This window comes from Chelon labrosus (assembly GCF_963514085.1).
Source record: "Chelon labrosus genome assembly, chromosome: 6".
NCBI lineage: Eukaryota > Metazoa > Chordata > Actinopteri > Mugiliformes > Mugilidae > Chelon > Chelon labrosus.
The window spans coordinates 7,231,472-7,249,795 of NC_140342.1; the positions used below are offsets into that span (position 1 = coordinate 7,231,472).

At 42.9% G+C, this 18,324-nt stretch overlaps 1 protein-coding gene across 1 annotated transcript in view; it reads left to right on the plus strand.

Annotated features, from left to right (window-relative positions):
• Positions 1-2,000: 2,000 nt before the first annotated feature.
• Positions 2,001-18,324, plus strand: part of LOC311488973 (metabotropic glycine receptor-like) — a gene marked incomplete at its 5' end in the record, with an annotated part of 67,036 nt that continues 50,712 nt past the window's right edge. Inside the window, 2 exons of the mRNA XM_084545849.1 lie at positions 2,001-2,848; positions 12,446-12,551. Coding sequence (XP_084401975.1) covers positions 2,001-2,848; positions 12,446-12,551 — 954 coding nt within the window. The remainder of the gene's footprint in view (positions 2,849-12,445; positions 12,552-18,324) is intronic.

The following is an 18,324-nucleotide window of genomic DNA, read 5'->3' on the forward strand; positions in this document are numbered from 1 at the left end:
CTATTTTTAGCTACTTTATGCCCTTTAAATTTCCTCTTCAGGACAAATAAAGTGAATTGAATTTAATTAATGGTATGTAAAGTATAGACCAACGACGTGTATTGATGGATGAAATATTTTGCAATGGTTGTGTCAGTCAGCTGACCTGATCAGGCTAAATTTCACTTGCTGAAGTGAAATTTCCCATTTGCTTATCTCTTACCTTATCTAAAGTCCTTGTAAAGCATTGTAAAGCACGGTATTGACTTCTGGACTGTCTGTTTGGATTTCCTTGTTTCCCGTGTTGTTTTTAAGTGGCCCTGTTTCTTTCAGTTAGTTGTACTTTCTGTCTATTGGTCTCACCTGTTGTTCCCTTCATTAGTACTCAGCGTATATGTAGTAATGCCTCTCCCTGTGTCAGTTCATCCATTCACTTACCCTCATGTTTCCTAGTGTTTCTGGTCACTCACCTTGGATATGCAGTATATGATGTGCTTACCTATGGTGTTCTTTCCAGAATGTTTTCCCAGTTTTTTCCATGGTTGCTTGTTCCCTCGTTTGGAAGTTTGACTTTGTTGTTTTTGGATTATTTAGATTACCCTGCCTCATTCGCCTTTTATCTCTTTTATTAAGTCACATTAAACTGAATGTAATTATTTCATGCAATATTGCTTATCTGAGTGTGTCCTGCATTTGGATCGTCCCTTTCCCTGCCCCACCTACAACAAGCGTCACAAACGAGGACAGACGTTCTTTGGCGATGTCCACCCAAGAATGGTGCCAGACCAAGATTTATCAAAGTTTTAAAGCATTTTATCAATGCTAGGTTAATTTGTCCGATCACTTTTAAACCCCTGTGTACACAGATGGTTGTGATTCCTACACCCTTCCTCAAATTTGGGTACTTACAAATCTGCACTTAAAACATATTTTCATATAACGTTAATGTAACTTTAATAGATTTTAGTTAACAGCTAATAATAAAAATTGTGTCAGCAATCAAACTGTGGGCTATGTGGGTCTCTAGCTGACTGAATCCTGCTGCTGTAGTTTGTCTGTGTCAAGAGAAGATAATGATGTGATACAACCAGTGTCTCATTTTCATGGTAAAATATTTAGTAATTTGATAATATAGTAATATATGGGTAGTTTTAGTAAATGTGGTAAAACAGTTGGATGATATTTTTGATAATTAGCTGTCCGCATATTTTTGGACAGATTTCCCTGCACATAAAAGCCTCATCGACCCAATAACAAACAGTAGATACAGCCTAGTCTGATTGCCTCTCACCATATTCTGCTTTTTGGATTCTGTTTTATTTTCTATTTGTAGACTGAGTGTAATTCCCAGGTTGCTCCTCCATTCTCATCCCTCAAGGCTCTGCTTCATCACCACCGCCACCCTCGCGTTTCTTCCTACGGGCGCTACTTTCAGCACCGGACAGCTCCCATCGTTTCCCACGCTCCGCCCACCTCCGGCAGACTGGCAGTAAGAAACAACCACACACACACGGGTGGGCGACACTTCAGGTGGCCTATTAGGATTTTATTGGGAGGGACGGAACTTCAAGAACAATTTGCTCCCTTCCTCGTCGTTCCACTCCTCTCACATGGATCTCAGCAGGAGTAAAAAAAAAAAAGAAAAAGAAGAGAGAGCACTCGCTTATCGCTTCGTACGAATGGATTGCGGACTGATGGGGAGTCGGTGTTGTTTTTTTCATGAGTTGGGAGGCTGGGGGGTGTCTGGGCAGCTGTTGTGATCACATTGTGTTATTATAAAAACGGAGCAGAAGAGAGGGAAAGTCTGCGTTCTCTTTGGCGCAGACAAAAGATGCACGGATGAAGAGTGTTTGGTCGTTTTCCAGCTTGATCCCGGGGATGAAATCGAGACATTCTGTGGCGTTTTAAAGTGTTTGTGATCTCTTGAAGCAGCTGGGGAAAGAGGGTGGCTTTGGTAATGCTCGCCACACTTTGCCAAGTGGCCACGGTGTTTCCTCGGTGCCTGTGATAAGGAAGGAACGATGGCTCTCCTAGTCGTCCCTCTGCTCCTGCAAACGGGGCTCGTTCTGGGATCAAACTACGGTTACGTGGAGTGGTCCGACAATGACCGAGACGAGAAGAACCCACCGGTCTTCAGCACCCAGAACACCAACAGGGAGCCGCCCCACCACCCGACCTACCCGGTACCTGCCACCGAGCGCGCGGTGGTGGCGCACAAAATTGAGGAGGACTTACCGAGAGTGGTGACCGCTTTTCTGCACACGGGGGACTCCTCGGCGCTGAGACAGGTCAACTGTTCCCGGAGGTACGAGCTGAGCAGCCTGCGGGGCGGCCTGCACGTCGCATCCCACTATTCCCTGCACAGCATTCTGGACACGGTAGCGCACGCCACGAACTTCCTAAATGTGATCCTGCAAGCCAACAGGTCCCGTGAGCAAACCTTCCGCCGGGACATCCACTGGTACCACGCGCTGGTTCAGAGCATCCTCGAGGGGGATCCCAAGATCCACAGGGCGGTGGTGACCTTACACACGGACGCGCCAACGCCGGGGCCACACGTTTTCCTCCAGGCCACTAGAACCGAGAAGGAGGTGGTGTTGCAGGACTTGTCCGGCTCTGCGCACCGTCAGTTGAAGGGCAGGGGTCCGGAGGCGGACTGGTTTAATGAGTTTAGGGACGGCAGGAGATTCCCCATGCATAGAAGAGAGGAATCAGGGTACAAGAAGGGAAGTTACCTTCTGGACAAAAACCAAATCAAGTGGTCTGCCCCTTACCTGGAGTGTGAACATGGGGCGTTTGTGCCTTACTGGCTGCTCACCTTGTCCGCTGGCTTCTATGGACTGAAGAGCAACTCAGCGCCAGAGTTCAGGTGAGTTTGTAAAGTGTGTGAAAGTACTCGTTGTCTTTATGCAGAAAAACACATCATATTCTATTTTGTATTACATGTATTAAAGGAGAAGCTCTTTTTAGGCTACAACTGATTGACTGTCAATCAATCAACTAGACCCAGCTATTAAAGTCACCTAACATAAATACGAATCCATCTGAACTACTAATAACTAATAAAAATAGATGGTGTAAAGGGACCTTCACAGACACAGTTTGACTTCTTTCATTTAATATGCTCACCTGTCAAAGCACGACCGTGCCGCTCTAAAACTGCAGCCTACAAACTGATGAATACTGCAGGCTTTTACTCGCTGTGTTTGTTGGTGAAGGGATCTATTCAAGCTGGTGTTTGTGTGTGTGTGTGTGTGTGTGTGCGTGTGTGTGTGGGCAGCAGGTAGGTGCATGAAAACAGTGATCTCATATTTCAAGGCTCCAGTCCAAGAGTGTCTTGAAAAAATCGATTGAATCATGAATAAACAATGCAATATCAACAGCTTGCATTCCAGACCTACACCTAAACCACACTGATCAGCCACAGCATTAAAACTACTGACAGGAGAAGTAAATAACATTGACCATCTTGTGACAATTCAGTGTTCTGCTGGGAAACTTTTGGACCTGGCATTCATCTGGATGTTACCAAGACATGTACCACCCACCTAGACCAGACCAGGCACCCCCACCCCATAGCAATGACACTCCTTAATGGCAGCAGCCATCCCCAGCAGGATGCAGCCTGACACAGGCACACACACAAAAATGGGTTAGGAGCGAACACAAAAGGTGTTGACCTGGCCTCCAAATTCACTAGATCCCAAACTGATCAAGTATCTGTGGGATGATCCACAGAGGTCCCTCCCCTCAACCCATAGGACCCATAAGACCCCCACTAACAACATTCTGTTGCCAGACGCCACAGGACACCCTCAGAAGGGTCCATTCTCTGATGAGTCACAACTGTTTGGAAGCACAAAGGAGACCTATACAATATTAGGAAGGCGGTCATAATGTTATGCCTGATCAGTGTATCACTGACAGATATGTCAGTATGCTCAAATCATTCTATCATTCATAAATTCTAACAGAGAACCTTAAATCAGATCCTCATACCAAAATATAAGGATAATGTCATGAAGAGTTGTTTTTCTCTGTATGAGGAAGAGGGCTCCCTGCAATGTGACTATTTAAGCACATTTATGTCCCCACAGTGTATCTAATACAAATAAACAGACACAAATCTACTTCCACCTCCAGCAAGTTGTTCAGCAAAATCAACAATAACTACAGCCACGGAGTAAACACGACAAGTTGGATTTTGGCAAACGATGCTCAATGGTTTGTAGGCAGCAGTGTGTCGTGCTTGTGGTTTGGGCCTCAGCCTGGCACGCATCCACCCGGTTGACGTGTCCCTGAGCAAAGTGCTGCATCACTACCTGCTCCAGGGACAGTCACTCTCGCAGCTTCATGACGTGCCCATGGAGCCGCTATGGACTTTTTAGGGGAATCGTGCCGCATAATTCTTTGTTATCGCTTCAGGGGGTGTGATGAAGACGGCCGAGGACATTACCACAGAAACACTTTTTTCTCGCTCCTCAATTTTAGCTTTTATTGAAATCCCACAGACATTTACTGCAGCTGCTCAAAAGTTAAGGATCTCTCTTATATACAGTTTTCTGTGATGACTCAGACAGTCCGTCTGTGACGCCTTGTTCGTCTCTAAAAAGGATTTATTGCCTGTCTGGGATATTGCCCATATAAAACCACCAACACGCCGCCATGAGGATGTTTAACTCATGGTGAAATAGAAGATCTGCTTGCGTTGGTTGCCCAAGGCGTCCTGAAAACGTTCAGTGCGATTAAATGAATTTAGCGAACAAATTCATAATTAAATCAAATGACTATTTCCTGCTCAGCCAAGAGGGTTTTGAGAGAGTTTAAATGATTGTGACATTTTACAAGAGACTGTGATCTGTGACATTTAGAGGGAGGAAATTCGGATACTTTGATTCATGCATTAAATCCCATTTGTGAGGTTGCACAAGAATATTGAGAAGACACAGGATTACAGAGAAGTAATTCCTGCACTGCTTTTGCACTCTGAAGCAGCAGTTATTTTTAGCAGCTGACTTTTTGGAGGGGAAGATGTTAGGCATTGCCAGTGCCACGCTCTATTTTTCTTTCTTCGGCTAAAAAAGATTTTTGGAGCTTTCAATCATGTCACGCAGTTTTCACCAGCGATTAGGGTTTGCTCAGGTTTTCTTCTCTGACACGCAAGCTCGGAAGGTGTTATGACCTGAGCGCTTATGAGGAATTCTTGACCTATTTGCTTAAGGCATGACAGTTTATTTCTGTTTAAACTACAAGTCTACTTACTACATTTTTTCCCCCATACTTAACTTTCAGCCAACACAGACAAAAAGTCCTCAAAGGCTATACATGAAACGACAGCCGCTGTGAGTGCTTGTCAATAGATTCATCTCTGAAACAGAAGAACTAACCCCATATGTCGAGGAAATCAACGTGATACTCTTAAAAAGGCAATAGAATAAGAGGATCTCCAGGAGAATTGGTTTGAGGTTTATCAGAATTGACTGTGAAGTCAGCAGAAGGAGCTAAGACAGAAGTTAGAGGGGAACACAGTAAAAAGTGGTTGTACAGTCTACTCTGTACACTGAGCATAAATCTTGGCTGCAACTACACAACTACACGCAGGCTGTTTTTCTCCTCACTCCGCTGTGCAAATGCTGAGTTGTGTTCTGCCGCTCCTTGCGCTCATCTCAGCCCTGTGATGACATTTCTAAAAATAGTGAGGTGGTCGGCTCTGGACAGAAAATCATAAGCTGGTGGAGATGATGGAGTCAGTACCTCCATGTCTTCTGCTTTCTATCTCAAAGCAACCCTTTTTCCTCACACTCCCGTCTACCCCCTGTTCTCGCTGGCCGAATATAAAATTCATTCAGTTTACATAAAGACTAAGACAGCCGCTGGGTGCCGTAAACCTAATGAGAGCAAAAGTGGCAGAACTTGGGCATAATGATGGAGGTGGGGAGACTGCTTTGAAGCAGCGTGTGGTCATTAGTTTACATTCAGTATTGCTGTTTAATGCGATTTAGCAATTTATGTTGTTTGCTGGCTCTAAAGGTGCAACAAGCAACACTTTGATATCTGTAAATCATGACCGCAATAAAACAGTGAAATCCAAACAGAGCCAAAAGAAACAAATCATAGGAATCATTTAGAAGAATCCAGTCTCATCTCAGCTATAGGACAGAGGCAAGGAGAGAAAACATACTCACCAAGAGAGTAATAACTACAGAAGCCCATTTTTGGCTTGAAAAAATAAATACCTCTATCAAGCATAACATTATGACCACCTTCCTAATATTGTGTAGGTCTCCCTTGTGCCTCCAAAACAGTTGTGACTCATCAGAGAATGGACATGGACCTTCTGAGGATGTCCTGTGATGTCTGGCAACAGAATGTTGTTAGTGGGGGCCTTTGGGACCTATGGGTTGAGGGGAGGGGCCTATGTGGATCATCCCACAGATACTCAGTTTGTGATCTAGTGAATTTGGAGGCCAGGTCATCACCTTGTGCTGTTCTTCATGTATTTTTTAGTTGTTCCTAAATCATTTTTGTGTGTGCCTGTGTCAGGCTGCATCCTGCTGGGGATGGCTGCTGCCATCAAGGAGTGTCATTGCTATGAGGTGGGGGTGCCTGGTCTGGCCTTGGTGGGTGCAACATGTCTAAGTAACATGCACAGTATGGTCAATGTTATTGAGGGTCGCGGGGTCTGCTGGAGCCTATCCCAGCTGTCATCGGGCGAGAGGCGGGGTACGCCCTAGACAGGTCGCAGTCTATCGCAGGGCTAACACAGAGAGACAGACAACCATTCACACTCACATTCACACCTGAGGCCAATTTAGAATCACCAATTGACCTAACCAGCATGTCTTTGGATGATGGGAGGAAGCCGGAGTACCTGGAGAGAACCCACGCAGACACAGGGAGAACATGCAAACTCCACACAGAAAGGATTTGAACCCGGGACCTTCTCGCTGTGAGGCATCAGTGCTAACCACCTCTCCACTGTGCTGGCCCCAAACTGAAACAACAACTACAAAGGATTACAAAGACATTTTGATTTTGATAGTACCCTGACAATTGTTTCTTCTAGCACCATCCAAGATGGCATTTTTGTTTCTTGGTGAAGTATCTCCAACAAGTTTCAACAACGTACAATCATCAGGTTACAGTTTAAATGACTGCAAATAGGATCCTTTTCCCATCAGTCTTAGCTGTACATTGTGTTTATTGCTTGTATTGCCGTGTTGACACACTCAGCTGGGATTGTGACCATAATAAACTGCATGTTCCAGTCAATAGCATGACATTGTGAGTAAGCTGTACAGCCAGAGGCATTATAAGAGAGAGACAAAACTCGACTTGGACAAGTCGGAAACCCCACAGATGGCGCTTATATGACCCTTCAGGGTCAGGGTCACAGTTCCAGCTATGTGGTGACAGGAGCAGGTGGTCTTTGAACAGTATCTGTAGTGTGTCTCGGCTAACTATAGTCCTTACTTGAACTAGCAAGGCATCAACTGCTCTGGAGGGAAGAAGACCTTAGTCAAATCACAGCACCCTGGATTGAGTCATAAATTAAGTTGGTATTGTGAAACAGAAATGCAACCTATGAAATCCTTATTTTAGGGCAAAGTTACCGAAAGTTATGCTTTTTTGTTTTTGTATAAAATTTGAATGGCAATTCTATAAATGCAGTCTGATGTCCAGGTGACCATGGAAATGGTAGTTATAGCTGCTCACCCATTCATTTCGATAGGGTCCTGGTCTTGCTATACCAAATAACTGCCACACATTGTCAAAAATATTCTGTAAGGTCTATGATACAGTTTCACTGAGCTACTAATATGGATCTGTGGATTGGGAACAGGTTTCCATAGCTGCAAGTGAGAGAGGGGAGGATGATCCACAAACATCCATCTTGTTTAAGGGTAAAAAGGAGCAATTATGTCATATGAATTGATTTGAAAGAAAAGCTCTTTCAGTTCTACTGAGAAGAGAGGTTTGCTTTTACGTCTAAAATAATATGTTTTTTGTTAGCAGAAATATTAGTGAGCAAGTTGTGGTAGCAATGACCTTAAGGAGCTATAATGCAATGCCAATCACAAATGATACATATAATGATGCACATTAGAGTCTGTCCTGGCTGTACCTTTGCTTCATGATGATTAATTGCATGTGTTGCTGACATTTTTTTTTAATCCACTATCTGCCACATCTTTTACCTGAAAACTCAGACTGGATCTCACACACAGACACACGCACACAAGTTTTTTTGTCACTTAAAGGTATACACCAGTTTCCATCCCTCTCTTTTAGCCTGCTTGTGTACTTGTGGCCAAATCCTTTCTCCGTGGCTGTTTGTTCCACTTCCCAGCAGGCAGATGGAGGTACAGGTGTCAGGCTTCACACCACAACAAAGGAGAGAGAGAATGCATGTGAGTGTGCAGAAGAAGACGGCGTCCTTCACGGGTGTGTGTGCGGTGAAAGAGAGAGTCATGGAGAGTTATATGTCCCGGCTTGGGTGTAGACACAGAAGGCTGTGCGACAATAGCTGCAGTGAACCTAGGTCCACCAGTGTAAGTCCCAGACAGTGTTCCTCCGATACTGTATTGCGGTCACATCCCTGAACAGTATTTAACCTTATTCACTCCACAGTGTGATGGCTCACTGCTGCATATGCCTGCAGTCTCCATATATTAAACTTGTTGTTTGTGCCTCCAAGCAGCAAAAGTACAAGAATTTGTCTCACTTTAGCAACGAAAACCTCCAGTATCGGAAATGAATAGAGAACAAATGAAGAGAGAACACTACATCTTTTAAACTTTATGCTTGTGTTTGCAGAGGGAAACATAAGAAAAGATTCCAGGACTTCCTGCACTGGCGGCATTAATACAATATAGATAAACTCACAAAATCCATGTTTCAAGGATAAGTTGCTATTTTCTATATATATAGTTTTTGTTATTGTCAAGAAATCCCATGAAAATATCACACAAATGTTTGCTTCCTCTGTCACCCGAAACACAATAATTAAGTGGTTGACGTGTTCCCTTATGATGATGAACATAAGCATCATATATTCTTTTGATTATAAATATATATCATCCTGCTGCCTGAAAAGCTCACTACATGACACCACAGGACAACACAGAGCAAAAAGTCAAATAATCCACTGCTGAAAATAGTAAATGAATTGCCCAACATGTGCTAAAAACTGCAATACAGTACTGTAGGAGTACATTGATTCATTAATTGATTCATTCATTCATTCATCTTCTGTAACTGCTTGTCCTGTGAAGGGTCGCGGGGGCCTGCAGCCTATACCAGCTGTCATCAGGCAAGAGGCGGGGTACACCCTGGACAAGTCGCCAGTCTATCGCAGGGCTTGTAGGAGTACAGTATTACAATATTAAAACATAGGACTGGCAAGTAGTATTGATAGTCTATTAGCAGAAATGGAATATAGGATTCACAATTATGTTTTCATTAGAGTGTAATTACCTGTAGCTATGAAGCAATAGCTTGGAGGGAGCCCCTCACATGGAGGAAGGACTGACTCCAGAGAGGGCTTTTGGGGGTTTTAATTGAAGCAGCAATCACCATACAGTAGATTATCCTAGGGAGGTTTATTCAGCTGTTTGCAACCGGCAACCTCACCTCTAGAGTCCCAAATAGTTTTTGAGTGAGTGTCCCGTACCACTTGTACTAGTTGGAACCCTGGTGGTTTTCCAAGCGATCAAGCAGGTTGAAGCGGCACAAATTCCCACAGTTATCTGTTGTTCAGGTTACCAGTGTGCAAGAAGAGAAACAGAAGGGAGAAAAGTAGGTCCACGAAGAAGTCAGGAGGTCAGACACACCTTTCATCTCATATGAACAAATATGACACGCAGTCATTTTCAACAACACTATCATCTGTAATGAAAAAAAAAAATATGTTATTGAAAAGCATGATTCAGGAGAAGCCACCACTGTATGAGCTAGTCCTAGCGCTTCTTGTTTCCTCTGAATTGTAACTACAGTGCCAGCTGCTGGTATGGAGAGCTGTTTCTTCTCACGCATACTACTGCATGTGTTCAAGGGCAAATGTTTGGTCTACATGAGGTTGACATGAGGTATGTCATTGATTGTCAGATTAATTTACCTCAGCGATTTCATCTAGCACAGGGATGGGCAACTGGCGGCCCGCGGGTCGTATGTGGCCCGCGACCTCACTCAACGTGGCCCTTAGATTAATTTTTGAAAATTATAAATCTGTATCCTCTGCGGCACTGAATCAGTTGTAATGACACAGTTAGCCACTAGATGGCGGCTCTAATGCAGACGCCGCCTCGCACACGCTTCCACCGGGTCTTCTCTACCAGTGAAGAAGAGGCGTTGAGCCGTGGCTCAGAGCGGAAGAGAGAGAAGACTTGATCGAGAAAATCGTGTCTTTCAGGTGAAAGAAGGTTATCTGTTCACAGAATGTAAAGGCAAACCTATGTGCTTAGTCTGTTTGGAGACGCTGTCTGCCGTGAAAGATTTCAATTTAAGTTGCCGCTACAACACTTTGCACAAAGCTAAATACGAGAAGTATACTGAAGCTGCAAGGGCTGCTATCGGACCTTAAATCAAAAGTACGCAAACAACGGCGGCTTTTTACCAGTGCCCACTGCTGATAGTGGCGAGGTAGAGTGGGCATACAGGGAAAATATTGAACTGTTTCTTGGTGTAAAAATGCACAAATTAATTAAAAAAACCAAAAAAAATCACAGTAAGTGGTTATTTTTTGTTTGCTTCAATAAACACACACACACACACATACACACATACATATATATAATTATAAATATATATACTATATTCTAATTGTACACACACAAACATATTTAAAATGGCAGTTTTATCATATCTGGTTAAGTGCGCGGTCCTATGTGGCCCTCCGGTGTGATGAAAAATTGTGGCCCCCTCCATCATTTAGGTTGCCGACCCCTGATCTAGCATCATCAGGCCAACCTTTTTGTGGCATTTGCATAAGAAAACATAATATTGTTGTCATCTTGAGGTCTTGGTTGCTCATGTTAGGTGCTAAGTGCTAGCTTAGCATGTTAGCATGCTAAGTTAGCTGGTTAGGATTTAGCAGTTGGAAACACAGACGAGGTGGCCGAGTGGTTAAGGCGATGGACTGTTAATCCCTTGTGCTCTGCACACATGGGTTGGAGTCCCATCCTCGTCGGAAGTGATTAGAATAGTTTACTTATCAGAAAGGATCCCTGCATACAGTATGCAAACTGTTCTCCATCTTACAGTCTAACAGACGATACTTGGATACATGTACCAAAAGACTGAAAGGCAGTTTCTACCATTGGACTCCTTAGCTCATAACACTGGATACTGAACATACACCCTATCTACTAATGCGACTGCAGTTTTTACCAACCACTGGTCTCCTTTTGAAAATTTTGTAATATTTGTACTGTGATATATTTACTGTACTGTTGTGCTCTTTTGTGCTGCTTGTGGCTGAGGTGAGCAGTTCTCTTATCCACAACATTTCATTGCACTGTTAACCCTGAGTTAACCTGCAAATGACGCATTAACCCTGAATCTGAAAGTATGCAGGACTATCTGGAGCAAAAGTTGCTTGTGTGTTTGGTGTGTGCGAAGCTTAGTAGTCTAATATGAAGCAACAAGAGATGTACTAGAGGTGAGTAGACCCGGTGAGGAAAAAGAGGAGACTGTCAAGTCAAAATAGTTACAAAAATATATATTTTCAGCCAAATATCAGTAAAAACCTGATACAGCATCACTAGCATTCAGATATTGTTCAATAAAATGAGCACTAATGTTCAACAAGCACAATAATAGGGAAGGTTTAAGAAGGATCAGATGTAAAAACAACATTTTATTATTTTGTCAGAGGAAAAAAAGCTTCTTTTTACTAAAAGCACTTTTTAGTTATTAAAGAAATAACATAACTTAATGAACACTGCTGTTTCATTTTTCTTTAACTTTATCTCCCTCCCTCCCTCCCTCTTCTTTATTACTCATCTCTTGTCAATTTATTTCCCGTTTTCCATTTTATTCATTCCTCTCTATTACCACCTCCATTCTCCTGCTGCTTGCACCTTTGACCTTACTTCCCCTGAGCATTGCTCTTCCTGTTCTTTTTAATTTTCCTTTCCTTCATTCCGGCCTTATCTGCCTCTGCACCCTCCCTTTGCTTCCTCTCCCTCAAAATGATTTGCTTAACCTCATATAATTTTGTCACCTCTTCCTCTCTTTTCTCAATTCTTCTACATTTCTGTCCTTCATTTTTTATCTTGTCTCTCACCTTACCTCTATTTCACTTTTCCTGTAAAATGAACTTAATTTTTTACTTCAATGATAACATATATCTGAGTCTGCATTTTCTATTACATTTTTTTGCCTAAAATTTAATCCGGTCATCATTTTCATGACTCTCCTTCCCTCTCCCTCTTTCTCTCCTCTTTTCCTCGTTTCTTTCTATCAGAGGCGTCGTTCGTGTGGATGTGAACCTGCAGGATGTAGACATTGATCAGTGCTCCAATAGTGGCTGGTTTGCTGGGACTCATCGCTGTAATCTCACCAGTATGGAAGTAAGTCTGCTCGACAGTGCTTTTGTCACAATTGCAGCAATGACAGTGTGCCCTCTTTATTCTTTACTAATGTTTTATTTTTTTTGTGGTAATTTTGGTGTGGCGTAAATGATATCACTGTATTACCTACAACCATTGATTCATTCATATGTTATGCAGTCTGTTCACAAATGTCCTTAATACCTGCTCCAGTGCTAAAATCAAGTCATAAACGTGCCCTGAAACAAACTGTAAAAGTAAAGTCTTGCAAGGGACTTTTGATATGAGCTATTCCTGCTGGAAAATGGTACTTATTAAAGTGTATTTGACTTGCTTATCCACTTGGTTGAGAGCAAATTGACCAAAACCGGCCTAAAAGTATAGCTGTCCATTCACTTAGGCACAGTCAGCGTAGTGTAAAATCAAGGGAAACTTGTAATGGATGAAAGTTTTATACAGCTGCAGGCCCTACACAATGGATTTGAATCTCAGCAGATTTATCAGATGTAATGTTGTCATAGGGATTGCTCAAATTCAGATTTTTGCAACAATGAAATCTATATTCTTAACCTGAATACATATGCTGAGAAAAGACAGCTCATGTGCTACATACTGTGCGCTGCAGATATGTATAGCCTGTATAAAAACAGGCTGCAACTCAGCACCATCCATAGCCTTTAATAGTACTCCACAGTGTGTTGTAAGATGGGATAGTGTACCCAGGTTAAAAAAAAAAATGCAGTATTTCTCTGAAGCCTTCTCTGTGTACTTAACTAATAACTTTGACTATGAAATTCACCCGTAAATTGTTGATTTGCAGTCGCCTTCTCTCAAGGCGTTTGACAAAGTTGTTCATTATCTACTGTTCCTCTGCTAGCGTTAGCAGATTCCTTTTCAGATGAGTGTGCATTTTAGTGTTGATTTACATATTCTACATATTCATCTCTACTGAAGTATTTCCACACGCTTGATGAACCGCTGCTCGTTTGCTGCAATGACCCACTGGGCCCCTCGCCCGTCTTCTCAGAGGCATCCATGTCGGTATTGTCACATGATCAGTGACTAGTCGACATGATGCTTTAAAGCATCATGGCACAGCAGTGAAGTCAATAAACTGACTGGTTGACTAGTCCGTACAACCCCTGGTATGTCATTACTTAGTTTAGCATGCTAGCATTTGCTAATTACCGTAACACGGCGCATAAAATATAGCTGAAGCTAGTGATAATGTTTTACAGGTATTTATTCATATCAAATTTCATGGCAGTCCATCTACAAGGAAGAAAGAGGTAAATTCTGAACACTGCTGTGATCCTGAAATATTGTGTGACATGAAGATCAGAAGAACAGGGGATTACCTCAGTCAGTATGAACCATCTTTTAAAAAAGGCGACACAATTTTATGGTTGTCCATCTAATGTTGAGACATTTCAGTATGAATCCAAATGGGGACCTGGGAAACAGAAAGACATTACCATGCATATAGCCTCAACGCTCGCAACTGCTGCCATTAGTGCATGGAAACACGTCTGAGAAATGTAAACACACAATACTACACTACATGGTTCCTGGAGAGTGCCCTGTTATTGTCGAGAACACGGTGGTTGTCAGTGGCGTGTGTATGTCTTCTCTGAGACATGGTGTTTTTTTGGTTTTTTTTATCTGTGTGACCATCGTGATGGAACTGGCAGCAGACATATATCACATTTTGTCACTTTCCAAGGTGAAGGAGAGACAGAGAGTGTGGAGTTAGTTCTGTCTGTGAGAGTGCACGTGCACGTGAGCGGCGCTCGCCTGTCGCTCGTGTCGGTGCCAATGCGTTGGTTTTATGTGATGTTTTGCAGGGGAGCCTCCCTGACTCCATCAGGGCTTGGTGGCTGCTCAAGCTTGCGTGGCATGTTGCTGGCCATATGATGTATAATAAATGCAGTGTAATGGATTGCTGCACGATGAGATGAATTATTGACCATACTCTTTGTCTGTGTGCCTCCCCCCTTCTCGGCATATCATGGGGGGGGGGCTACAGAGGAGACAAAGCAGGTCTCCATGTTTGTCTTGATATGTTGCACTGTTTCCTCTGCATCGTTCCATCTTGATCCCAACTCTCTCATGGCTGCTGTCTGGTACAATCTGAATGGTCCTGTGGTGTTGCAGCTCTTCTCTTCAGATATGTGACTATGTGCAGACCGCGTGTGTGGTGTCTTTCTGTTATCATCACAACGGTGGGTGGAGACAACCTTTAGATTCAGTTCAAGACACAGTCTGTTGCCTTGTATGTTTTTGCTTCTTTAAATTTTCCTTTAAAATGCCTTTAAATAAACTTTAACATTGGGAGAGGACAGTGTCAGATTATCCTTGCAGAGCTTCCCACATTACTCTTTTCAGTCTGATTCATTTCCTCCACTCACCATATCTGGCAAACCGTTACCCAACGATTCAGTGCCAGCTTGAAACAGCAGTGTTATTTATCTGTCGTTGTTTGAAATTAAGGAGCTTAGGGATCAGGAATTAAGACACGCAGAGAATTAATACTATATATACATCCAGATGTTTTGCTTGGGGGGACGAATATTGACCGTGAAACTTCCTCAGCCTTGTCCTTCCATGGATTATTCATTTAGAGCACGGGTGTCAAACATACGGCCCGTGGGCCAAAAGCGGCCCGCCTGAGGGTTCAATCTGGCCCACAGCATGAATTTGCAATGAAAGTGCAAAAATGACATGGAAGACAGCAATTCTTTTAATGAAAATAACTGTTATCCCTAATTTGTCCATTGTTTTTAGTCAGAGAAGTGGACAGAACACAACACTGAGACCCCGGACTAAACAGCAGACAGCTACGTGCCCGCTTGAGATCAAATTGGGCTGCATGTGGCCCCCGAACTAAAATGAGTTTGACACCTCTGATTTAGAGTAACGGAATCAACAACTAGACCAGACTCTTCTTGCAGTATTTATTTAGACATATTACAGCTGGTCACTGTATCTGGATGGTTCTTTTCCCAGACTTGAGAATATCACAGTTAGAAGATGAAGTGATACAGAGTTGCTACAATTTTAATGAGGAAAGTGAATCTACAGAACATTTAATGTCACATCAGGCTGAAAGGCTGGAAATAAACATTGTTTGACTTTGAAGTAATATTCTAAGAAAGAGATTAATCAGCCACAACATTATGACCACCTGCCTGATATTGTGTAGGTCTCCCTTGTGCCTCCAAAACAGTTGTGACTTATCAGAGAATGGACATGGGCCTTCTGAGGGTGTCCTGCAGCATCTGGCAACAGAATGTTGTTAGCGGGGGGCCTTTGGGTCCTATGGGTTGAGGGGAGGGGCCTCTGTGGATCATCCCATAGGTACTTGATCAGTTTGGGATCTAGTGAATTTGGAGGCCAGGTCAACACCTTGTGCTGTTTTTGATGTCTTTTGAGTTGTTCCTAAACCGTTTTTGTGTGTGTGTCTGTGTCAGGCAGCATCTTGCTGGGGATACCATCAAGGAGTGTCATTGCTATGGGGTGGGGGTGCCTGGTCTGGTCTAGATGGGTGGTACATGTCTAAGTAACATCCACATGAATACCAGGTTCAAAGGTTTCCCAGCAGAACATTGTATTGTCACAAAATGGTCAATGCTATCTACTTCTTCTGTCAGTGGTTTTAATGTTGTGGCTGATCAGTGTACATTCACTGTGTGTGTCTTTGTTTCATTTCATAAAAGTTTTCAATTTTTAATGTGAAAATGCTCAATGTCTTGTTTCTTTATTCTCACCGCTGCCATTTGTCATTTTGAGCCATTTCTCTCTTTTCATTTCCTTTGTGAGCATGTTCCTGTTTGATGTGATCAATTGCTTTTTGGGGCTGCCAGCAGTACTCCTCATACTTTGATGTAGTTCTTGTGGAATTTTTCATCAGTTTTCCTCATCAACTCAAATGGCATAATCGAAAGCTTCTAGGAAAGAATATTTGACGGCTAAATAGAATTTCATACACAATACACGTCAAGTAGGAAGAAGGTGCCTTTCGTCCCACTGTCCCCATTAAACAACAGTTCATTTCTAAATCTCGTTAAATACATTTTTTGGGAAATGGGCTGTGGAAAGTCAGTATGTGGCTCATTGCTTTCCCCATCCAGTACAAACACAGCCCGGGGCTCTGTCTCAGAGAGAAACATAATAATGAGACAGTCTCTGGTAATGTGATTGAGCATCATACGTTCTCCTGAGTGTTCAGAGAGTAAAACTAACAATTCTCTTCTCATTGTCTCTATGACGTAATGGTTCAGTCGGTTTGGAGATGAACAAATTTTATCTTGCTCTGCAGTTTTTCTCCAGCATACTGGAGAAAAGCCTGTTTACAGGAAAGTGTCTTCTTTGTTAAAATTTTGTGAAACAAGTAGGGGTTTAGAGAGGTTTCATTATGCCTATTAATGTAACCTATGTCTCACCATAATAAAACTGTGTCTACTGCATCTGGTGAATTGATGATGTGAGTTTACTACAGCTAACATGTCTCCCAAGCCTGTTCAAAGCAGTCATTGCTGGCAGTTACATCAATTGTAAGTCAATTATTTATGATAATGCCACTAATTTAGCTAATTAAGACAAAAAACTCTCTTTGTACATGGTTGCATGAGCTTAGGACATTTGCTGCTGTCAAACTTCATGGTGGACGTGAAAGGTAACTTGATATATTGTAGCTCAGTTCCCAAGTACCCCAAGCCAACAGTCTGGCATTTTCTAGAGTCAGTGAACATCCATGGTCCTAGTTTTTCCAGTATGTCTCATTGGTCCAAAGGGCACATAGAAAGCTCATGTGAGACTAGCCCTGTATGACTGTTGGTTATACAGCTTCTCAGCTTCCTAGCCTCCCAGCTAATAGTAGTGCTGGTTTCCCCCAAGAGTTATTTCCTTTCACAGAGGAGCAGAACATACAGTATGTGCCAGCGGGTCGCTGACTGGAGTCTTTTCGGTGTGCCCAAGTACCGCTTTTTGGCACAGATACAGGCAACACGGGGTCAGCCTCTGCTGGCGGTAGTTCTTTGATGTCGGTTTGATGAGTCCATACCTTTTATCACAGTGACTTCTAGATGGCAGCCATGTTCTCGTGACTGAAGCCACCACTTTTGTGCACACACAAGCTCACGAGATCCAGTCGAGGGCCGCAACTGTGCTATTGGTGATTAGTCCCATCCTAACATCTATTCCTAACACAAAGTATTAGTTGCTGCTTAACTCCTCATGGTAAATCAAGATAATTAAAACATGCGCCATTGAAACCAAGTTTGTTTCAGTGAATAGTACTTCCAAAACTCCAGTTTAAAGTTTTCCATATGTGGTTGAGCTCGATTCATCTCCTGCTTCTTTTTCTCTGGATCTGCCCAGATACAGCGAGGCTGTGGAGGACAGCAGGATGTGTCACCATGAACCAAATACAAGACTTCATGCATTATGGATAGTCAGTCGTAAGGGAAGCATCTTACATAAGGAGCCACTGCTTATATAATTAGAGGAAGGCTTGAGGATGATTAGTGTGGGTGATTTGGGGCTGGATGCATCTGAGTAGGTTTATGTATTATTTTTTTTCTCATTTGTGTCTTTTGCGTGCGCTTTTGAAGTAGTTATCATTGTTTGTGCCTTCGCGAATGCCTGTATGTGTGTTTCCTGTGCCCGTCCTGTTAAAACGTGCTGCTGGAGATGCAGGGCTTCAAAGGCAGAGCTCTGCTAATGAGTGTAAACTGCTGTGACAGCCAAAGAGGGTTACCCCCTCTGTGTCTCTCCCAGCTTTCTCTTCTCAATC